The following is a 24,627-nucleotide window of genomic DNA, read 5'->3' on the forward strand; positions in this document are numbered from 1 at the left end:
AGAGCTGCTTAGGACACATGAAAGTACTATGAAAGTTAATAAAAGGGAGAGAATGGTCTTTAATGGGCACTAGTAGGGCCTTGAGGTTTTAAAGGCCTTCATTTAGAACCAGGTGAGTAAATGTCTTCCATATTTTTATTTTTATTTATTTATTTATTTATTTAATTTTTTTTTTCAACATTTATTTATTTTTGGGACAGAGAGAGACAGAGCATGAACGGGGGAGGGGCAGAGAGAGAGGGAGACACAGAATGGGAAACAGGCTCCAGGCTCTGAGCCATCAGCCCAGAGCCTGATGCGGGGCTCGAACTCACGGACCGCGAGATCGTGACCTGGCTGAAGTCGGACGCTTAACCGACTGCGCCACCCAGGCGCCCTGTCTTCCATATTTTTAAAAGGCTTAGCTGTTCAGGGCAGTGCTAGGACCTCAGGTCTTTGCAGAGAAGCCCACTGCTCTCCCCAAGATATACAGCATCATCTTTAGTCACCATCCTAAAAAGCAGATTTATTATTTTTTTAATGTTTTTATTTATTTTTGAGACAGAGACAGAGCATGAACGGGGAGGGTCAGAGAGAGAGGGAGGGAGGCACAGAATCCGAAGCAGGATCCAGGCTCTGAGCTGTCAGCACAGAGCCTGACACGGGGCTCGAACTCATGAATCGTGAGACCATGACCTGGGCCGAAGTCGGACGCTCAACCGACTGAGCCACCCCGGCACCCCTAAAAAGCAGATTTAAATAAAATGACTCAAGTCAGGCCAGCCTTGACCAGCTGGTTCTTTTCTCCACTCCCTTCACAAAGGAGACAACTCCTTTGTATCCTGTGGCCCCAATCCTGTGGGTTGGTGAGGAGGTCAAGTCCTATTACAAGGAAGCATCCTCAGTATGTTTAACTGGTCACTGCTGGGTTTTTGTCCAGCAGGGCTTAAGCCTGCTCAGCCCCAGAAAAAATGTGTGCATCTGATTTGCCAAAAGACTGGCAGTCAAGTGAGAGTCAGACTACTGATCCAAAGCAGGCTCAGACACCAGAAGAGATGCCTTCTGGCAACTGCGCTGCTCACCTGGACAGAGGCTCACGGGAGCAGCTAAAAACGATTATTCAGCTCTGGCGTCTGAACCAGGGAATCACAATTAAAAACAAAACAAAACAAAACAAAACGTCCATCACATTCTACAAAACAGTCTGTGGCTGCCCTCAACATCTACACTGAGCAGGGCTGTACCCAAGCTGCTAACAGACAAAACAAACACTAAGCTGCTCCATCTTTTTATGCAGCAAAATTGCTTAGAGCAACACCTGGTTCTCTGGAGAGTTACTGTAATACAGCACTTGTTGACTCAGACAATGTTAGAGCAGGAAGAATCTCAGCATTCATTTAATCCATCCTTTTCATTTTATTGTTCTCAACAATAGCTGATTCTCAACAAATTGTTGCTTCTCAACAAAGGCCCAGAGTAGAGAAGGCACTTGCCCAAAGATACTAGTTGACAGAAACAGAACTAGAACTGGGGTGGTCTCTAAGTCCTAGGGCTCTGCTTGACCATCCTGGGTAATGGAGGGAGCACCTAGAAAAGAGGGGAAAAAAACAGGAGGCTGGGAGTTCAGGAAAGAGTGAATAAAAGAGTGAGTTCTCAGATTTTTGTGACTAGGATAGCAGAGACCAGACTGAACTTGAAATGTATGGACCTCAGAAACAGAAGTCCTTCTCATCAGCCAAGGGAGGTAAACTCTCCCCATCTCCCTCTCTCATGGATCAAAGATAAACATGAAGGGAAAATTAAATAATCTCAAAGATCACAATTAATTGAGTAAGCCGGCCAGGGAGTCGGGAGCAAAATGCACAACATGAGGTAGTCAAGGACGTGATTAATAAATGAGGCTTGGTCAAACTAGTTTAAGTAGGGAAGATCTGCCTATCTTCAGCATATAACCTGAGATACTCTCAAGTGGAGAAAAGTTACTGTTCTGTCTCTACCCAGCTGCCCAGGATGTTCCAGGCTTCAGATAAAGCAGAAGGGGAACCAGGAAAAAGTAACCAAAGAAAGAGTAATGACCCCCCTTATAAGGGAACCACTCTCTACCCACCTCAATCCCTCTGGTAATAATGGGTAGAAAGCCTACCAATGGGTAACTTCAGCAGGGTGCTGCAGCAAGATGGCTGCTGGTCCCCACAAACTGTTCAACAGACAGAGTGTCTATTCAGTATGTGCCTCACTAAATTCAACCTAACAGATTCCTCAGCTTAGTATCCAGGGCCTCCTCAGGGAGGCTGCAGCCTATCTTTCCAACTGTCACTCTGTCTGAGCCACCACTACCCCCCACCCTTCCCCTATCATCTCCCCTCCCCTCCCACATACACACAGAGTACCTTGGTTCCACAATTCCTTCAGCACAGAATGGCCTTACCCCCTTCCTCTGTCCCAAATCTTCATCTGTGTCCTACTATCCCTTCACATGGAGTCTTTCACAGTGGGCACTTAAAATGCTGGCCAAATTGGGTAGAAGCTAATCTAACAACTTTTTTCCTTATCCCACCATCATCTGACATAAACAAACAACCCCATCTTGGGATGCCAACCAGAGTCCCAGTTCCTAATCCTGAGAGTAGCCGGCTCTCTTTCAGGGACCATTTGTGTGGCCTCACCTCTCTGCCTCTTACCTCTGAAATAAGAGAAATATTTCTTGTCAGAGAAGCTGAGTGCTTCGAGATGAGAGGCTTTGGAAACACATATTCTCAAGTTCAACGCCATTATTTTAAATTCCCCTCAGACCAATGCACCATTTACCAACTAATGCTAAGAACTTAAAGCTTGTTTCCAGCCAAATGCCTCTTCTTTTATCACAAATGCCCTAGTGTATGGCTGTTGAGAGAGCTGCACTGAGGACTCTGGGTAGCCTAGTGGCTTTGTATTTCCACAGACTATGGAGATTTTTCTCTTGAGTGTAAAAATAGTTCATGGTTTCAAGAAAAGCCCCGAGTTTCAGGTCTGCTGTTCTCTCAAATCTCATGGTATAATACATTAACTGGTTCCCAACCTATGGGTTGTGAGCTCATAGGGTTCATAGTCGCCACTACACTACACTGCTCTGTGAAATGTGCCTGCCCAGCACTGTCTGTGCCCTAAATGGTGAATATATCACACAATAATAAAAGCAACTGTCACTTGACCACCTACTGCCATTCATGTGACAATCCTAGGATGGAAACACAGACAGTGGGTATTCAATAAATATTGGTTGAAGGTAATTATTTATCTTCTCAATTAATGGGTACTAAAGTACAACTACACATTATCACATGACCATCCCTGATTTTTTCTGGAATTGGAAAAGCATCCTCCAACCTGAAGACTGAAAACCTCTGGGTTGGTTAAAGAGTCCTGAGTAGGGAGACATTCTGATCTAGGTCCCAATTCAAGCCAGACTCCCAGAAAGCAGAGCCAGGAGGCTGTGTCCTATCTCTAGACCTTGGTGTCCTCAGCAGAACAACAAAAGGGTAGGATTAAAAGTACCCTTAATGGATCCTCTCAGCTCTGCTCTTTAAAACCTCTCACCCTTAGGCCACTCTCTGGAGCAGTGGTTCTCAAACCTAGGAGCTTCTGTCCCCCAGGGGACATTTAGCAGTGTTTAGAGAGTGTTTTTTTTGTTGTCACAACCGGAGGAGGAATGCTATGGATATCCAGCAAGTAGAAGTCAAGGATGCTGCTAAACATCCTGCAATGCACAGGACAGTCCCCTCCGCACCAAATTCTCTGGTCCAAAATGTCAATAGTCCCAAGGTTGAGAAACACTGCTCTAGAGACCACTGAGAAACTGAGCTTGTTGTGGTAAAAGAATGGAAACCAGGCTGGGAAATGCACAATGCTAATGCTGTAACAGACTGTGAATGAATGCAGTGAGCAAAGGCTCTCAAACCATTCTAGACACATATAAACAGTCTCTTGGTTTTCTCTCTGGCACTAGTCCCACTTTGGATAACATAATCCAGTCATTCTGAGGACCCCCAACCTTGCCCTCCCCCTCCTCCTCAACCTGACCCACACCTGTTATTGACACATTGCCTTGCTAAAGCTGGCAAGAGAATCTGAAATTAAGCATTAACAGCAGGGAGCCAGGGGGCACCTGGGTGGCTCCATTGGTTAAGAATCCGGCTTTCCTCAGGTCATGATCTCACGGTCCCTGAGTTACAGCCCTGCGTTCACAGCTCAGAGCCTGAAGCCTGCTTTGGATTCTGTGTCTCCCCCTACCCCCGTCCCTCCCCCACTCATGCTCTTGTCTCTTTCTCTCTCAAAAATAAACAAACATTAAAAAAAAAAAATAGCAGGGAGCCAGAACAGTGCATGGTATAGTAGGAAAGCACCAGACTGGAGCTCTAGCCTTGACTCAGTCCCTACAGAAACCACTTAATTGTTTTGAGCCCTGGTTTCCTCCTCTGCAAAATGGGATTAAAATCACAACCTGTCCTATTTTATAAAGCTTCTCTTTCAAAACCAGATCATGTATGTGAAAGTACTTTGGAAGCCACAAAACCCTATACAAATGTGAAGTATTTCCCTGCAGAATAACCTACACTGTACTTACACTATGTAAAGAATAGTATAAAAATGTATTTCCAGGGGCACCTGGGTGGCTCAGTCAGTTAAGTGTCCAACTTCACCCCAGGTCATGACCTCACAGTTCGTGAGTTCGAGCCCCGCATCAGGCTCTGTGCTGACAGCTAGAGCCCGGGGCCTGCTTCAGATTCTGTGTCTCCCTTTCTCTCTGCCCCTTCCCCGCTTGTGCTATGTCTGTCTATCTGTCTGTCTGTCTCTCTCTCAAAAACAAATAAACATTTTAAAAAATGTATTCTCAAAGACAGGATTTTGTCCATTGATAAAATTATGAGCACTGAAGGCTATGGAGTCCTGGCCCTATCGGACACCAAAAATACCAAAACCCACGGTGATGCAGCCCACATTAGGATCCCCCAAGACTTCTGGATTGGACCAGTGACTCTGTACTCTGAATGTCAGCTTTCTCATCTCTAATGGGGGTGTGGGGTGTAATATCACTTACATGGGTGGTTGGAAAAAAATCAAACATGATCAAGTCTGTAAAGTATATGGCATTTCCCAAAGACAGGGGAATGTTTTCATTTTCTGAAGATATTTCTAGTTCTGAAAATAATCTTTTTACTTTGAAAAAGTTTTTTAGAATGATGAAAATAACTTAAGAAAAGGTGTTTCCATACTGCTCTGTCCTTTACACCTCCAAAATTACCTCTAAAATCTAAACATGAGGGGGCACCTGCGTGGCTCAGGCTTAGTCCGTTAAGTGGCAGACTCTTGATTTTGGCTCAGGTCATAATCTCGAAGTTCATGGGTTCCAGCCCTGCATCGGGCTCTATGCTTACACTGTGGAGCCTGCTCTGGATCCTCTGTCTCCCTCTCTCTGCAACCCCCCTCAAAAATAGTAAGTAAATGTTAAAAACAAATTTTTTTTAACAATAAATAAATAAAATCTAAACATGAGAAAGGCTGTCTGCCACCACCAGCTCTGCAGCCCTGTCTGCTAAACACAACAAGCTGGATGCCAGGCTGATACTAGCTCCCTCCTTGGACATGCCATAGAAGGCTATCAGAGCCCATTACAACTCAAAACCCAAATTTTCTAACTTCAAACTTGCCAAGAAATCTGCAACCATTCACTGACCTTGTACAAGATTCTAAAAGGAGAAAATGCTCTGGAGAGGTGGAAGCAACTGGTATACTTGAAGGAGAAACTAGCAATTATTTGAGCTTTAAAAATTTTTTTAAATTAAAAATTTTTGTTTGTTTGTTTTAGAGAGAGAGCACGTGTAGGGGAGAGGGGTAAAGGGAAAGAGAGAATCTTAAGCAGGCTCCACACTCGGCGGGGAGCCAGACAAGGGTCTCCTTCCCATAACCTTGGGATCATGACCTGAGCCAAAATCAAGACTCAGATGCTCAAGAACTGAGCCACCCAGGAGCCCGCAATTATTTAAGTTTTAAATATCATCCTTGTTAGTTAACGTTTCAAAGTCTAATCAACTCTGGGGACACAGGCTGATCAAAGCCTTCACCCTAATGGGGAGTCTTTCTGATGGCCTTGTTGAATACCAACTCCTCCTCAAAACTCTGCAGAGAATAGCAGCCAGGCTACACATGTACAAGTCTAATTTTTGCTCTTACAACTATCAGGTCTTTTAAAGCTTATAAACAAGAAACTTACAGTTCCTGTTTATGCATACAGTAAATCATTCCTCAAGTTTATTCCTACTTTCTTTTGTAAGAAATAAGACAACTGTAAAGTGAATTTGCAGTAATTACTAGAATAAGCTGTACTTTAAATTTAGTATTCTAAAAGTAATTCTTTCATGACTAAGCTAAGTTAAACATATATCCACTCTTATGTCCGCCTAAAGGGGATTCCGATTCAAATAAAGTGCTTTTAAAAGCACCACATATATTTCCATGTTCCTGGGTTTTCTTTCTCAGAAACTTTTTATATTAATTCAAAGTTTCAAGCACTTAACACATTTTGAGTTCTTTCCTACTGTAATATTCTATTATCTCCAAAAACTATTTGATAAAAATATAGATTCAATCAACACACACATACACACATACAGACTGTTTCAGTTACCTCCACTGCATATCTTGTACTCTGAATTCTGAATATGCTTCTAGAACAGATCACACTGTACCCTGATTATATCTGATTATTTGTTTGTCACTCTAGCTAGATTGTAAAGCATCACAGAAGGCAATGCCTTCACTTGCATTTACCCAATAAACTAGGACAGTATCTGGCACATAGCTCAAGTTAATATATACTTAGCAAATGGGTTTGTGAATGAAGAAAAAGTTTCTAGCTACTCTTATGTTTTAAACTGAAGTATAACCATACAATATTAGTTTCACGTGTACAACATAGCGATTTAACATTTGTATCATTATGACACTTACATATATTGCAAACTGATCACCATAATAAGTCTAGTTTCCATGTGTCATAAGTTAAAACGGTATTACTGACTGTATTTCCTATGCTGTACATTATACCTCATGACTTATTTCATAACTAGAAATTTGTACCTCCTGATCCCCTAACCCATTTTACTGCCTGCCCAAACCCCATCCCCTCCGGCAACCACCATTCTGTTCTCTGTATCTAGGACTCTGGGTTTTTTGTAATCCACTTTTAAGTGAAATCATGTAATATTTGTCTTTCTCGGACTTATTTCACTTAGCATTATACCCTCAAGGTCCATCCATATTGTTATAAAGATTTCATTCTTTTGTATGGCTGAGCAGTATTCCAAATACACTCACAACTTCTTTAATCTATTCATCAATTGACAGATACTTGGGTTGTTTCCACATTTTGACTATTGTAAATAATGCTGCAATAAACATTGGAAATGCATATATCTTTTCAAATTAGTGTTTTTGTTTTCAACAGATAGGTACCCAGAAGTGGAAGTGCTAGATGTGGTAGTTCTATATTTAATTTTCTGAGGAATTTCCATACTGTTTTCCATAGTGTTTGTACCAATTTACATTCTCACCAATAGTGTACAACAAGGTTCCCTTTTCTTCACATCCTTACCAACAAATGTTATACCTTGTCTTTTTTATAACAGTCATTATGACAGGTATGAGGTGATATATCATTATGGTTTTGATTTGCATTGCCCTGATGATGAATGATGTTGAGCATCCTTTTAAGTGCCTATTGCTACCTATATATCTTCTTTGGAAAACATGTATATTCAGATACTCCGTCCCATTTTTTTAATCAGATTTTTTAAATTGTTATTGTGGTATGAGTTCTTTATATATTTTGAATATTAACCCCTTATCAGATACATGATTTGCAAATATCTTCTCTGATTCAGTAGGTTGCCTTTTCATTTTGTTAATGGCTTCCTTCACTGTACAGATGCGTTTTAGTTTGATGTAGTCTCATTTGTTTATTTTTGCTTTTGTTGTCCTTGCCTTTGGAGTCAGATCCAAAGAAAACATTGCTAAGACCAATGTCAAGGAGCTTACCACCTATGTTTCCTTCTAGAAGTTTTACGGTTTATTTTTAAAATTTCTTCTTTACATTTATTTGTTTTTGAGAGACAGAGAGAGACACAGCACAAGTGGGGGAGGGGCAGAGAGAGAATGACTCACAGAAACTGAAGCAGGCTCCAGGCTCTGAGCTGTCAGCACAGAGCCTGACACAGGGCTCAAATTCACAAACCGCGAGATCATGACCTGAACCGAAGTTGGATGCTTTACTGACTGGGCCATCCAGGCTCCCCTAGGAATTTTATGGTTTCAAGTCTTATGTTCAAGTCTTTAACCCATTGAGTTAATTTTTGTATATGGCATAAACAGTGGTACAATTTCATTCTTTTGTTATGTAGCGGTCCAGTTTTCCCAAACCCATTTATTGAAGACACCATTCCTTCTTCCATTGTATACTCTTGCCTCCTTTGTCATAAATTAATTGACCATATATGTGTGGGTTTATTTCAAGACTCTTTATTCTGTTCCATTGACTTGTGTGTCTTTTAGGCCATACTACACTGTTTTCATCACTACAGCTTTGTAGTATAGTTTGAAATCAGGAAGTGTGATGCCTCTGGCTTTGTTCTTTCTCAAGACTGCTCTGGCTATTCAGGTCTTTTGTGGGTCCACATAAATTCTAGAATTATTTGTTCTAGTTCTGTGAAAAATGCCATTGCATTAAATATGTAGATTGCTTTGGGTAGTACAGACATTTACACAATATTAATTCTTCCAATCCACGAGCAGGAATATCTTCCTATTTATTTGTATCTTAATTTCTTTCATCAATTTCTTATAGTTTTCAGGTCTTTCACCTTCTTAGTTAAATTTATTCCTAAGTATTTTATTCTGTTTTTTTTTTTTTTTTTTGGCTCTTTTCAGTTTATTGCACAAAGGACTTAAACTAGTCCAAGTTAAAAGCAGACCCCAAATGATCATCTTTACAAGAAGCTATAGGTTTTTAAACAATGTAACAAAGGACAGAAAGGAAATTCTACCCATTGCGAGGAAATCCTCACTTAAGCTTCAGTGAGCCAAAGGCACTTAAAGCCCATGAACCTTCAGCTGGTTGTCCTTAGCCCGTCCAATCTCTAAGAGGGAGGAACTGGCATATATTCTTTTTTTTTTTAATTTTTTTTTAACGTTTATTTATTTTTGAGACAGAGAGAGACACAGCATGAACGGGGGAGGGGCAGAGAGAGAGGGAGACAGAATCAGAAGCAGGCTCCAGGCTCTGAGCCATCAGCCCAGAGCCCAACACAGGGCTCGAACTCATGGACCGTGAGATCGTGACCTGAGCTGAAGTCGGACGCCTAACCGACTGAGCCACCCAGGCGCCCCTGGCATATATTCTTACACTGGTCACCCTGTAGCTAAATTACTTCTCCATATTCTGGATGCTCAATTAAAGTACTATGACAGGCAAATTTCTTCTTAAACACCTTCACTAGTTTTTGTCGTAATCATCAACAATGCTTTAGACAGTAGTAAAGGTCTTCCTGCCATTTCTTTGTTGAATTCTTATATATATAATCCTCAGTGCCAGCAGGAGGCAGATCATCACCCTTACTTGCATCAGCAAAGGGGTCAAAAGAGTGGAGGTTCTGGACAGTGGAAATAAATATGATTTCTTTTCTTTGGTGGAAAAGGCCTATAGGAGAAGGGGTGGGGAAAAGGTGGGGGGAGGTGATAGAGCATCGGGGAAGCAAGCGGGTTCAAGGGGGAGGCAGCTGAGTCCCTCGTGGCGGCTCAGTCACCAGGGCTATTTTATTCTTTTTGATGCAATTGTTAAGTGGGGCTGTTTTCTTGTTTTGTCTTTCTGATAGTTCCTTATTAGAGTATAGAAATACAACAGATTTTTGTATATTAATTTCGTACCCCACAACTTTATTTATTAATTTATTAGCTCTGAGAGTTTTTTGGTGGAATCTTTAAAGTTTTCTATATATAGTATCATGTCATCTGCAAATAGTGATAGTTTTCTTCTTCCTTTCCAATCTGGATGACTTCTAGCTACCTTCTTTTAAAAGGGACCATCTGAAATGAAATGCAAATGTTTACCTATAAAGCACTAAGACCAAAAAGATTTGGGATCTCAGCATCAAGGTCCCTAAACAGTACACAATGTCCAAATCCATTTCAAAAGCCTTAGTTTCCTTTTCTCAAATATACTACTCTATACTCAACACAGCTAGATAAAAGGAGAGGTTCTTCTGCAACTTCCAGTCACAACTCTAGATCTGAGGTGGTGTCAAATACCAAACATGAGTGTCTACACCCAATCCCCACCCCAGTCGACCCCACCCCACTCCAACCTATAGCTGCCTACTTGTTTAAGGACTAACACAAAAGATCACATTGTCATCTCAACCCTAAACTGGAGAACTGCTCCTTTTTTCTTTTTTTTTTTTTAATTTTTTTTTTTTTCAACGTTTATTTATTTTTGGGACAGAGAGAGACAGAGCATGAACGGGGGAGGGGCAGAGAGAGAGGGAGACACAGCATCGGAAACAGGCTCCAGGCTCTGAGCCATCAGCCCAGAGCCCGACGCGGGGCTCGAACTCACAGACCGCGAGATCGTGACCTGGCTGAAGTCGGACGCTTAACCGACTGCGCCACCCAGGCGCCCCGCTGCTCCTTTTTTCAAATCTCTACCACATATGCCATTTAGGGTGCTCCTGTGGCTGGCCCTTACAGACACTACCGCACTTTAATTATTCCTGTCTACCAAGAGTATGGGCTTTCTGAGAGCAGGATCATTCGACAGGCCTCACACTTGATGAATTGGATGAATGTCTGAACTTCTGCTTTGGGACTTGTAGAGCCTTCAGCTCTAAGCAAACTCAATTGCCCTGATTGTTCAATGAGAGAAAACTTTCCTCAGCAGGTTGTGCCAAGTCCCAGGCCTAGCACCCCAAGCAACCTGGTGCTTGATTCACTATCACCCCAAATCCAGAAAAATATCATTTTATGGAATCAAACAGGGCAGATTCATGATGGAATTCCCTGCACTGATCCTCTCCCACCATTTATATACTTCATTATCCCATATAACTCCTTTCCCCCTGGCTGAGAAGTTCTCTGAATCTTTTTTTACTTTATCCATAAGTTCCTGAGAGGTACGCTTAGGATGGCTGTAAGACTCCAGTGAAAAAACATATGGGTTATTTAGTTGTGGTAACTTTTTTTCTCTGAAAGAGCCACAGATCTGTTTAACAGATCTGTAGGATCCACTGGGCCAAGCTGTGTCTTTTTCACTGCCTGGAAATCCACACAGCATCTCAGATGGCTCCTAACATAGAACTGACTCTTAGAGAACATCTGTCCCTCCTGATGCAGAAAACTGGTGGATCAGAACACTACCAATGCCATAGAAACAGAACAGGAAACAGCCAGAAAGCCACTGAACCAAGAAATCACATTTGAAAAATCATTTCTGGTAGAAAAAAAAAACTTAAAAAAAAATTCATTTCCTAGCCACCCCCCAACCCCCAAGTGGAATTAATTCCTCTTCACTTGGGGTTTTTATAGCACTCTATACAAGCCTCACTGGGTAAAAATTCTTTACCAACTGGTCCCCCCACTAGGCAGTAGTGCTTCCTAAGGATGGGAACTGCGCCCAACTTGCCACCAGGGTTGCCAGTGCCTAACAATCAGTGGGTCCTCATGACTGACAGCTTGACTAAATACTTCTCAATTACCCAGATGACTGACTTCTTTCATGAAGAAGGCCATTACCCCATTAGCAGGATATGTGCTTCAAGTTTTTCAAAGGTGGGGGAGCCAGATTCTACTGAACCAACCACATTCTGTGGCCTCACTGGGTTTGGAGATAGCTGAAGGCATCTGGAAACTGATTGAGTTAGATAAGAGTTCAATCTCTGAGCAGCAACAGAAGTGAGCAAACTGACCAAGAAGACAGCATCCCTGAGTATCCAGGAATGAATATTGACATGGGCATATAAAAAATGCCCACTATTGTCATTTAACCCCCACAACAGAGAGGTGTTTCTCAAACTTTAATGTGCATACAAACCACCTGGGGATCTCATAAATATGCAGGTTCTGCTTCTGTAGGGCTGGCAGGGACTGAGAATCTGTATTTCTAACACATTCCCAAATACTCCCATAGACTACACTTTGAGTAGCAAAGTTGTAAAGGAGATATTAAATACTGTTTTTGCAGCTGAAAAAGCTGATGCTCAGAGATATAAGGAAACTTGCTGCATATCACAAAACCAGCAAGTGGCAGAGGTGGAATATAAGTCAGGTCTTCTGATCCTAAGCCCATCACCTTTTCCACCGTACCATGTCATTAACCTTTTGACCTAAACAGCCACAACCACGGAGATGTATAGTTTTCCTGCATCCCTCAAATAAGCCCTCCAGCCAGTTTTGCCTTGTATGGAAGAGGGAAAAGGTAGAACTACAAATATCCACTATGGGAGAATCAAGACGGCTAGATGCTTTTGTCAAGAATTTCAATCATCCATGGGTACTTGGGTGGCTCAGTCGGTTAAGTATCCTAAACATCTGACTTTGGCTCAGGTCATGATCTCATGGTTCGCGAGTTTGAGCCCCGTGTCAGGCTCTGTGCTGACAGCTCGGAGTTTGGAGCCTGCTTTGGACTTTGACTTTCTCTTTCTCTCTCTCTCAAATATAAAACATTAAAAAAAAAAAAAAAGAATTTAAATCATTCAACCCTTCAGTTAAGACTCCTTAAAGACCAAACTATAGTGGTTCCTAGATGTTCATTCTTTTTTTTTTTAATTTTTTTTTTTAACGTTTATTTATTTTTGAGACAGAGAGAGACAGAGCATGAACGGGGGAGGGGCAGAGAGAGGGAGACACAGAATCGGAAACAGGCTCCAGGCTCTGAGCTGTCAGCACAGAGCCCGACACGGGGCTCGAACTCACGGACCGCGAGATCATGACCTGAGCTGAAGTCGGACGCCTAACCGACTGAGCCACCCAGGCGCCCCAAGATGTTCATTCTTTTATTAATGAAAGGTCACCAGAAATATAATTTGCTTAAAAACAAAAAACCAAAAACCTGTCTCAGTGATATGGAAATTATCAGGGCCATTTAGTACACAGAATCAAATTAATTCCTAGACAAATGGCTAGCCCTGCATGTTCTGGCCTATGCTGCTCAGACCTTGGCTGGAATATTCAGAAATTCAGCTCTGCTCACTCCACAATTTAAAGGAAACACCGATAAAGAGGAGCACATCCAGAGGAGGGTAACAGGGAAAGAACAGAAATACCTGGCAACAGCCAACGGAACAGAGATCTGTCCTAGAGAAGTGCAAGCTTGAAACATTAAGCACTATCTTCCCTGATTTATCTTACTGAAGGAGGATTAGACCTGTTCTCTTTGGCCCCAAGAGGCAGAATTAGCAATTAGCTTTCCCAACGGAAGAAACGCTGTTCACAATCCTGTACTGTCAGAGCCAGGATTTGCCCCCAGGCCTTGTACCACATTCTTTTTACGAGCCCAAACTGCTTCCCTACAGAGCTACCACCTCAACCTGTACTGCAAGTAGGCACTACAGGAAGAAAGATCTCAGTTCCAAAGAAAGGTGATTTTATAGTCAGAGCTATCCAAAGACAGACGATGCTGTAGTATGGGAGGATAGAGCACCTAATACAAATCCTGTCAGCAAAGAGGTTCAATCGGAGGTTAATCGCTTGGCAGGAATACTGCAAAGGGAATTTGGGCACCGGATGGGTGGCTGAGTGAAATGAACCTGCCAACCCTCAGAGGTGAATTAATCTATTCCTGCTGTATTGTCCTCTAATACTTCATTTGTACACTTACCATGCTTTGCCTTTTATCAGTTACTGGTACATGTATGTGTCTTCCTCACTGAAGTGTGAGCCCTTGTAGGGAAAAAGTAGTGTCTTATCCATCTTTATATCCTTTATTTTGCCCAAGACTATACATGGGAAACCAAGGACACATTGACATCTCTCCTATGTTCCAGGCACTCTGCTAGGCACTTTACATGTATCAACTTATTCCATATCCTCACAAGAATCCTAAGAAGTAAGTATTATTTTTCCCCTTTTTATAGATGGGGATATTGAAACTCAGAGAGGATAAGTAACTGCCAAGGTACTGCTGGTGAGTGGTGAGGCCAGCATTCAAACAGAGAAATCTTTTGCCTAAACCATCATGCTGCCTTCCTCCCGGAAGGAACTCTATAAGCATCTGCTGGTTTGAGCCAAACACCTTAAAAACAGGCTATATTATATCCAGATAGGTCTGTTCTTGTTTCCTGTTGCTAAGTTCAACTTTTCCTTCTAAATATAACCATCTATCCTCAAAATGACCATTCTAGAGTTGTATTGTTTGAAGATCCTCTCACTCTTTTAAAGACAATGGCACAGCATAAAAAATTCTGGGCAAGAGGCCCAAATTTTCATAAACCTTTCCTACCCAAAGGAATTCCTCAAGACTCCAAGAGCTTCCCTTCTCCCATTCAGCCCTGGCTCCACCTCAGGGCTCTGGACCACTGGAAACAAATCAGGTCCTGGCTTTCTGCCTCAGGGATATAGGGCTCCCATACATCTTCACAAGCTATTTTCCAAGATCTCGCTCTCTGCACACAAACCCAACCACGGACAACACTAAATTTCCCTGAGCAAAATAGTCAAGCTCAAAGGTCCTCACATGTAGCTAAACTTCCAAACAAAATCTATCTTGAATTTCAAAGCACATTATAAACCTCCTGGCAGGCACTTAAAAATATTTAATCTCCCTGCCAAATGGGGCAAAAAAAGATTTTTGTCATTTGAATCAAAGGCACCAGCATGTTTGGACAGCCAACACATAAGGCCTCTCTGACACTCCATCTGTCTTAAGAAGTAAACCAAACCCAATCTGGCCAGCCATTTCTTCAAACAAGAAACTTAAGCGTCACCAAGGGAAATTCCCACTGCTCAGTTCCCTGGGTGAGTTTTGGATTTTCCATCCCAGGGCCTCCGGAAAAGGAGATCCTGCTGACACATGCACCAATAAGATGCTGTACTTTTCTACCTGATACCCTGAGTCTAGAGAACCAAAAGGCCACATTCACTATAAATGTAACTTATTAAGATGTCTTCCCACATGCTAACATTTTAAAGCAATTCTATTAAACATGAGAGAGTCACCCTGGCTCCAGCAATGAACAGGACCTAATGATGATGTATTTCCTGTGAGCACACAGCCTCTCTACATCCATCAGACATTTTTGACTAAACCTAAATTAACCTGTAAATGAACTGATTTGCATCCATAAATCCAATAGACATGTATTGGTGTAGGGTGTTTAAGGTACCCAGTCTCATACCCATTTCTTAATCTTATACAGTTCTTGTTAAACTAAAATATGATCCTTTCTACAAGTTGTTTTCATCTTTATTAAAACAGGACAAAAGGCAAATCTGAACCACCTAGGGTAGATACTTCATAACTCATTACAATGCCTTAAGAAGAAAAAAAAATCTTTGATATTTGATCATCTGTCTTAGGGATAAAACTAACAGGGTACTGTGGAAAGGAACCAAAAAAAAAAAACCTAAGTTTGAGTGATTTTTGTCAGTTCACCTAGTTCCATCCACTTCTCAGTTAAAGGACTTTTCCATTTTGACAATCAAACCAAAGAAATCTGAGCAGCGAGGGGCACCTGGGTGGCCCAGTCAGTTAAGCGGCCAGCTCTTGGTTTCAGCTCGGGGTCATGATCTCGCAGTTTGTGAGTTTGAGCCCTGTGTCGGGCTCCACACTGACAATGTAGAGCCTACTTGGGATTCTCTCCCTCTCTCTGCTCCTCCCCTGCTCCCATACTATCTCTCTCTCTCAAAATAAATAAGTAAACTTAAAAAAAGAAAGAAAGAAAGAAAGAAAGAAAGAAAGAAAGAAAGAAAGAAAGAAAGAAACAAACCTGAGCAGCAAAACCTTTACCAGAAAAGTATACTTTCATACCCACAATGTGTCACACTTTTTTATACACCATCTTAGCTCATCTTCACCAAAGGTTATGTGAGATGAATATTATTTCTACTTTATACAAAAGGAAAGGTGATGATATTTAAGTCCCTTGAATGGCAGGGACCATGTCTGGTTTCTCTATATTTCCAGCACTGAGCATGGGGCCTAGGACACAGTTTAAGAGCCTACCACATGCTTAAGAATGAATATGTGGGGTGCCTGGGTAGCTCAGTTGGCTGAGTGTCCAACTCTTGATTTCAGCTCAAGTCATGATCCCAGGGTCATGAGATTGAGTCCTGCATTGGGCTCTGAATCAAGTGTGGAACTGCTTAAGATTCTCTCTTTCCCTCTGTCTCCACCCCCCCCCATAAATTAAATAAAATAATTTAATATAAAAAGAATGAATACATGACTAAAGGAAAGGAAAAGAAATTTGGCAAAAATATGCAATCCAAATTTTGCTCCAGGCCCCTAACTAAAACTACTTCCTAGAACACATCTGTGCACTGCAAATAATCTACTTGAGCTTCAGAGATTTGTTTTATTTATTTTTAATTTTTAATTTTAATTTAATTTTATTTGAGAGAGGGGGCGGGGAGAGGGAGAGAGAGAAACCCAAGCACGTTCCACACCCAGCATGGAGCCCAATGCTGGGCTCGATCTCACAACCCTGAGATCACAACCTGAGCTGAAATCAAGAGTCAGATGTTTAACTGACTGAGCCACCCAGGCACCCCTTCAGAGATTTGTTTTAAAGGACAATTTATCATCTTTCCAATGTGTATGCCACAAGGACCTGGCCGGGCTGGGCAACAGGGCCGGGCGTGGTCCTATCTCACTTCTTTTCCCCCCACTCAGCACCACACCTTGCCCAGGTGGGTGTTTAATGAGCCGAGTGATGACAAAGGTAATGATGATGCCTTCAGCCATCATGGGAGTAAACAGAACACAAGGTGCCTACAGCCACCAGAAGAACTGGTCTCTGAATCAAGTTACATCCTCTCTTGAGCCTCATTTTCTTCTCTGTACAATGGGAATAACAGAACATAGTCAACAGATGGTTTCCATTAATTTAATAGATACTTACTGAACATTAACCATATGTCAGACCCTATGCTAGGGGACACAGTGATGAACATAAGCATCCAACCTACCTCAAGGAGTTCATAATCTCACAATGGATGCTGTGAGACTCAGGAAAAAAGAAGTTTTACAAACTTCAAAGGACTACACAATTATGAAGTATTGCTCCTCCTCTGTGTTTCTCAGCTTGATTAACGGCATCACCATCCACCCAGTTGTCCAAGCTGTAAACCTGGGAATCGTCCTCAACTCCTCCCTGCTTCATCCTGCCCCCAAGTCCCATAAATCACCAAGCCTTTTTTGATTCTCCTTCAGAAAAGTCTGACATGCATTACTTCTCATCTAGTTTTTCACGCTTCTACTCTAGGCCCTTTGTTCCCACCTGAATAATTACAGGTCTCCTTATAATAATGATAATGGCAAGCATTTATTGATCACTTACCATATGGCAGGCATATGCTAAGAGCCTTGCACGCATAACACAATTTAACCCAATAAGGTAGATATTAGTACTCCTATTCACAGAGGAGAAATCTAAGGTTCAGAGTAACCAGCCCAAGGCACCAGCTAGTAAATGATAAATCTACGGCTCAAATCATGTCTATAAGATTTTCTATCCTTATGTCTTAATGGATTCCTGCCTCCAGCCCCTTCCTGGTTGGTCTACACTCCTTACTTACTTTTACGCTGCTGCTGGTATACTCTTTGGAAACCTAAGCTGATCTGTCTCTTCTGCATTAAGACAGCCAGTGGCTCCTCAGCATTTCCAGGTTGAGGTCTGAGGCTACAGGCCAGTCTGCAGTTACTTATCTGCTGTCTCACCCCATATCACTCTCACTGCTCCCAAACTCCCTGCTGACCCGTCTCACACTTCCCTCATCTCTGAAGCCCCCCTTGCCCTTTCCCTTCCAGACAGGAACCTCCTCCTATGCAGCCTCAGACCCATGTTCACACGTTTCAGCACCGACTGGTATGTTTCTTTCCCTTCTCTACCCCTTCCTCTCTTCCTCCTCCTACTCCTTTTCCTCCTCCACTCTCTCACTCTCTCTTTTACACACACAAACTACAACAAAAACACACCCACTACCAATCCTGAATTCCTGGAAGGCACACACAGTGTATTTCCATCTGATTGTGCAGATCCCACCACAGTAGCAAGCTAATAAGTGACTAACTGGATGGTATGTGGTGGTGTTAATACCTCACAGCACTATCCCAATAGGCAGATAAGACCTTGATGCTAAAAGACTTCTGGTCTAAAAGACCAGAAGATGCTAAAAAAGAATAGTAGCTCCTGTCCTCTCAGCCAAACTCAAAGAGACAGACTGGGGGCACCTAGGTGGCTCAGTCAGTTAAGTGTCTGACTCTTGATTTTGGCTCAGTTCATGATCTCGAGGTTTGTGGGTTCAAGCCCCGCATCAGGCTCTGCACTGACCATGAGAAGCTTGCTTGGGATTCTCTCTCTCTCTCTCTCTCTCTCTCTGTCCCTCCCTTCCTCAAAATAAATAAATAAACTTAAAAAAAAAAGAAAAGGAAGAAGACAGACTGTTTTCAGCAAAATTATTACAACGAACTGAGATTGGTCCTCCACAGTCTGCTGGTACCCTCTCTAAGCCTCTTGAAAGAAAATTCAATCACCTCTAAAACTGCAAAAACTAAACTAGCTCCAGACCAAAAGACCTCAGAAGAATCTCCCTCTCAGATGGGAGATGAGGTAAAGTGATACCCTCTCCTCCATCACCCTGCAACAGGCAAAGCATTCCAAAATGCAGACTGCTAAAAACAAAGACTCTAATGAACAATAGAGGATCCTGACTGAGGGAGAGTCATCAGAGAAAAAAAGCTAGAGGCAGCAAAATCAAACCCCGTTCTCTATCTCCAGGGCTACCTACAACTGGCATCCAGGCCACAAATGGACGACAGCAACTATCTCAGGCCTCCTTGCTCCCACTCTCACCCCTGACCTGTGTACTTTCCAAAGAGCAGCTAGATGGTGTTTTTAAAACTCTATCAATGATAAGGACACACATACCCTGCAACATCTTGCCACCCACTTGAAATAAAATCCAAACTCTACCAGGAAGTCCAAGGTCCACTCAATCCCCATCTTCCTAGTTCATACCACTCTCCCCTTCAATTGCTACACTCCAGACCCAGAGGTCTTCTGTTTCTTAAAACAGGCCAACCTCCAGGCCTTTTCTTATGCTGTTTTCCCTGAGTGGAAAGCTCCTCCTCTAGCTTTTTACAGAGCTGGTTTCTTAAGGCTCAGTTCACACTTGACTTTTTAAAAAAGGTCTTCCCCTGGCACCTCTTTTCCCATTCCATTGCACCCTATCAGATCATCTTTTTTTAAGCACCCACCACCACTAGACAATATTTTTTTCACTTATTTTCCTATTTCTGTCTTCTCATTAGGGTGGAAGCTGTGCTTTGTTCATCCTGTGAATACGCAGCAAAGAAAAGCACTCAAAAAAAAATTTTCCAGGGGCGCCTGGGTGGCGCAGTCGGTTAAGTGTCCGACTTCAGCCAGGTCACGATCTCGCAGTCCGTGAGTTCGAGCCCCGCGTCGGGCTCTGGGCTGATGGCTCAGAGCCTGGAGCCTGTTTCCGATTCTGTGTCTCCCTCTCTCTCTGCCCCTCCCCCGTTCATGCTCTGTCTCTCTCTGTCGCAAAAATAAATAAACGTTGAAAAAAAAAAATTAAAAAAAAAAATTTTCCAGAGTTATTTGTTGACTATCAGCAGAGAAGCACCCTCAGGATAAGCTATTCTGTTCTTCTGTTAGAACGAAGAAAACTACTATTTAGCCCCTACTATGTGCTGTAAAGTCACCGTAAAGAAATGATCTTCTTTCAGAGAGGTAAAGCAACTAGCTCAAGGTCACGCAGCTAGTAACTAGCAGACTTCTAAATTAAATACTTGTTTGTGCAGTTCCTCAACCCCTCTCACCTTTGCTTCCCTCTGGGGGCGGGAGGAGGCGTTGTCACCCTATAGTTCAATCTCATATTGCCATAACAACAAAATGATCAAATATCTCTAAACTGCTTTACAGTTACTAAAGCACTGTCACGTTCACCTTAAGAAGAATACAAAGCACTTGCCCAGAAAGCCATACAACAACAGAAGTATATTAAAAGCATGCCTCGAGGTTCACTATCCCCACCCTGACCCCCAGTAGAGGGGACTGGGAAGGAGTCACGGCCAATGGAGGAATGGAGTCCTATTTCTGGTTCAGAGGGATGGGGAAGGGATGGGGAAAGGATGGGGGAAGCCATGGGGAAGCCGTGAGTCACCCGTGAAGGCTTCTGCTGCTACCAGAAACTCTGATAAGCCCTGGCTATGAGACAGCAAGCAGTGAATCACAGATCTGGAAGGCACTTGCTGATGGACGGGGAAAATGAGGCCTCAAGAAGAAAAGCAACTTACTCAAGTTCACTCAGCAAGTGAACAGAGACGGTACCAGGGGTCTCCACTCTCCCACTCCCCTTTTCTTTCCATCAAGGAGGTCTCTCAAGGCGAATTGTGAGTGGGAAATGGGGGAAGGGCTGGGGCAGCTCCTAGACCCCCCACAGAGGGTCAGGAGAAGGCAGGGCGAGGACAAGGAAGGGTACATGAGTTAGGATGGGGGGCAGAAATGAGCCAATAAGGAAGAGACAGCAGCGTCTCAAAGGTGGGTGAGGGCAGGCCTGAGAGAGGAGGAAAAGGCGGAAGAGAACAGAATATAGGGCGGGCGGAGGGAAGTGCTGAGAAACCAGGCTCCGAAGGGGCCTGGGGGGTAGGGAGAGCCTGAGGGGAAAGGCAGGAATGAGAGTCTGATGGTGGAGGCGTCCAAGGCCCTAAGGGACACTCAAGGGAGCCAGAGGGGAGGGGTCCGGAAAGGCCCAGAAGGGAGTCTGACCGGGGAGAGTTCCAGGGTCCGGGCAGCCCCCGGGGCGTGTCTGACGACGGTGGAGTCCGGGCCCGGAGAGCCTGAGAGGAGCCTGAGGAGAGTCCGAAGGGACTGGGCCGACTCACCGCGCTTGTTTTTGGTGCCGTGCTTCTTGGCGGCGGTCAGCTCCTGCTCGATCTTCGTCTCCAGGAATTCCTGCTTCTTACTTAGCATCTCCTCCGTGTCCCGTAGCCGCTGGATGGCATCCTGAGGGGTCGGGCCGCCCTTGCCGGCCTTACCCCCTCCGGCCCCGAACAGCTTGCCGAACACCGACATGGTTGCTGCTCGCCGCGCCGGCCTGCGCCGCCCGCTCCGGCTCGGCTCGGCTCGGCTCCAGCGCCCGCTCCTGGCCCCGCCGCTCCCTGCCGCCACAGGCCTCTCCGCCGCCTCCGCCCCGCAGCTGGGCTCGGCCGCGCCACCTCCCACAGGCCCCCACGCCCGGGGCCGGCCAGCGTCAGAGCAATACGTCGCTGACTACAACTCCCGGAGGGCAACGCGCCGGCCGTGCCTCAAATCTAATGGAAGGAGGCGCACTGCATGCCGGGAGACTATAGTCTTCCGGCTTGAGGCGCTCCGCGGCGCGTCTTTTTGGTCCAGCTAGAGTCAAAGGGCGAGGTGGCATGCTGGGAAATGTAGTCTCCTTGGAGCCCGTTCTGTAGAGGTAGGACGACTAGAAGAGAAATAACAGTATTTTTCAAAACGTTAATTAGCATTATGTACATTCTGTGATCCAGGAATTGTGCAAAGTGCTTCACACACATTATCACATTTAATTCTCACAAGCCTAATGATAGATAATACTGTTCCTATTTTGTAGGTGAGTAACCAAGACTCAGAGAAAGTGAGTGGCTGACTAGCTTAATTGACTAGTCCTGTCTTTGTATGCTTTGTCCCCTCTACCTAGAATGCCTTTCTACTCTTTATTCGCCTAGCAGGTTCTTGGAAACCTAGTAGAAACTAACAGCCTTGGCACTGGAGTTAGACTGCAAAGGTTCAAAACGCACCTTGCAACTTAGGCAAGTTACTTCCCCTACTCTGTGTGCCTTCCTGTCTGAAACTGTAAACTAGAAATGATAATAACAAGACCACCTCCAAGTTTATATGAGATAGGTAATGTAAAGTGCTTATTTAGCATGGCCTAGCTAGGTGCTCAAAAAGTTATTCCTTATTCTTGGTCATCATTATACACACTAATAATTAAACCAGGAAGAGACCCAGAACTTTCAAAAGTAGTAGAAGTATTGAAGAGTTTTTTGTCCGTGCACTATACAGATCACTGTGGTTATGGGGCCACATTTCATTGTTTTCCCTTGTCCTTTGCTGTCAAGAATCACTTCTCCCTTGGGGCACCTGGGTGGCTCAGTCAGTTAAGTGTTCAACTCCGTTTTGGCTCAGGTCATGGTCTCCCAGTTTGCGAGCCCCATGTCGGGTTCTGCGCTGGCAACTAGGAGCCTGCTTGAGATTCTCTCTCTCCCTCTCTCTGACACTCCCCTGCTCATGGTCTCTCTCTCTCTTTCTCTCTCTCTCTCTCTCCCTCAAAAAAAAAAAAAAAAGTCACTCTCCATCCATTAGCAGTGAGGCAGCATCTAGTGGCCAATACCTACCCTAAGCCAGCATTCTAATTTGCTGCTTCCAATCTTTTATTTGGAAGTCTTGTTACTTGTCACTTAGCCTTGTATGAAATCAAAGGGTAAACCAGTTCTGAGTGAGGGTCTGAAGTGCTCTCCAATAAAGAAAAACATAGCTTCTCAAAGTGCTTTTTTATCCCTTTCTGGATCTTCCAAAAATGTGAAGTTGTTTTGAAGAGAGTTTCAAATAAATGAAAGTTTAACTGAAAATTTTCTCTATTATTTCACATACAAGTCTTGTCTCCTTCCCAGACTATGATCTACATGTAGATAAAAACCTACCTCACATTAAAAATAATTTTTTTTAATACCTCAGATGTTGTTGTTCTTATTGTAATCAGCCACAGTCCCAGCCTACATACACAGGGAACCATTTCCAGAGGATGGGAAAGTTTATTTCACCCAACTTTCCAGGTTGGAAGGAATTTTTCAAATGTGAGAGACATGCCAGAACTGTCAAGAATCACAGCTGCATAAATTATGAAACATAAGTCACACTTGTGCTTGTTTTGTAATTGAGATACTGCAAGCTTTTATCAAAATACAAAAATATCAATAAGGAGGCTTCATTAGCGCCTCCTCGTGGCTACAGCAACCCCTCCATACTTAAGCAATTTATTTCCTCCCCTCTTACCTAAGTCATGCTGCAATCAGGCATACAGGTAGCAAAAGACTTGCTGGCTTTGAGCCATGACTCAATGAATATATGAGCAGGAGACACTATAGGCCTTACCACCATCAATGTCTTATATTGCTGTGGGATAAACTGAGGGTGATAGCAGAAGCCCTCATGTCATAACTGGAGCCGAGAAAAACATCTCAGGGATATAGTAACAGAACATTTCGATTTTATCTTGAGTACCAACCCCAGTCAATTGGTGTAGGGTGCTCAGATTGCTGGATTGAGAAGAATTCTCAGGCTGCATCAGGACTCCCTGAAAAATATGCTGAGATCTATTTGTGATGTCTACCTGGAGTGTGGGATAGGAAGTGGTGATATTTGGGCAAGGTAGCTGCGATCCTGGCTGAGAATCCAACTGCCTTGGTAGAAATTCATAGGGTCGGCTGACTCAACACAGGAGAGCCCGGGGTTTTCCTGGAATTCATTTTTTCTGGTCTCTTGGGCAAATGCACAGCCTTTTCAAGCCATGACTGACTGGTGCTAAAAATTATGTGAAAGGGGTGTCTGGGTGGCTCAGTCGTTTAAGCGTCTATTAACATTGGCTCAGGTTGTAATCTCATCGATGGTGAGTTCAAGCCCCATGTCGGGTTCTGTGTTGACAGCACAGAGCCTACTTGGGATATTCTCTCTCTCTCTCTCTCTCTCTCTCTCTCTCTCTCTCTCTCTCTCTCTCCTTCTCTCTGCCCTTCCCTCTCTCTTTCTCTCTCTAAATAAATAAACAAATAAATAAGTTTTAAAAATTATGTGAAAAGAGTGACCTATCATTACATGCAACAACCTGGATGATTTGCAGATATTAGGCTGAGTGACAGAAATCAGACTCAAGTCTGTATGATTCAATTTATACAGAGTTCAAAACCAGGCAAAACTAATCTATGGTGATAGGGGTTAGAATAGTGGTTACCTTCAGGTGTGGTACAGACCAGGCAGAATGATATTTGTGGGGTGCTGGACAGGTTCTATATCAAGATCCAGTGGTGTTCACCTGCCTGTATACAAATTAACCTGTCTTCAAAATGAAGATAACTGCCCTTCACATATCTTATGTACTTTACTAAATATATTGCCATTTTTAAAACTTGTCTGGTAAGAGCAGCAATAGAAGCATACAGTTTTTATTAATTTGCAAAGTACTCTCACTTACAAAATCTCATCTGCATCCACCAAAGCCCCAAGAAATAAGCATTACTATACCATCTACTGCTTACTGTTTATTTATTTTTTTAATGTTTATTACTTTTTTTTTTTGAGACAGAGAGAGACAGAGCATGAACGG

At 43.3% G+C, this 24,627-nt stretch overlaps 1 protein-coding gene and 1 long non-coding RNA gene across 2 annotated transcripts in view; one reads left to right on the plus strand and one right to left on the minus strand.

The window, feature by feature from the left end:
- Window positions 1–21,317, minus strand: part of CHMP4B (charged multivesicular body protein 4B) — a 54,945-nt gene extending 33,628 nt beyond the window's left edge. The window contains exon 1 of the mRNA XM_047069465.1: window positions 21,128–21,317. Within this exon, the coding sequence (XP_046925421.1) occupies window positions 21,128–21,317 (190 nt within the window). The remainder of the gene's footprint in view (window positions 1–21,127) is intronic.
- LOC124504125 (uncharacterized) lies at window positions 20,475–21,287 on the plus strand. Its single transcript, XR_006960311.1, has 2 exons — window positions 20,475–20,635; window positions 21,234–21,287. It is a non-coding gene; the product is annotated as an uncharacterized LOC124504125 (long non-coding RNA).
- Window positions 21,318–24,627: the final 3,310 nt, after the last annotated feature.

This window comes from Lynx rufus, unplaced genomic scaffold (assembly GCF_022079265.1).
Source record: "Lynx rufus isolate CCGP_SWC_20201006 ecotype Redwood Valley unplaced genomic scaffold, mLynRuf1.p SCAF_8, whole genome shotgun sequence".
Taxonomy (NCBI): domain Eukaryota; kingdom Metazoa; phylum Chordata; class Mammalia; order Carnivora; family Felidae; genus Lynx; species Lynx rufus.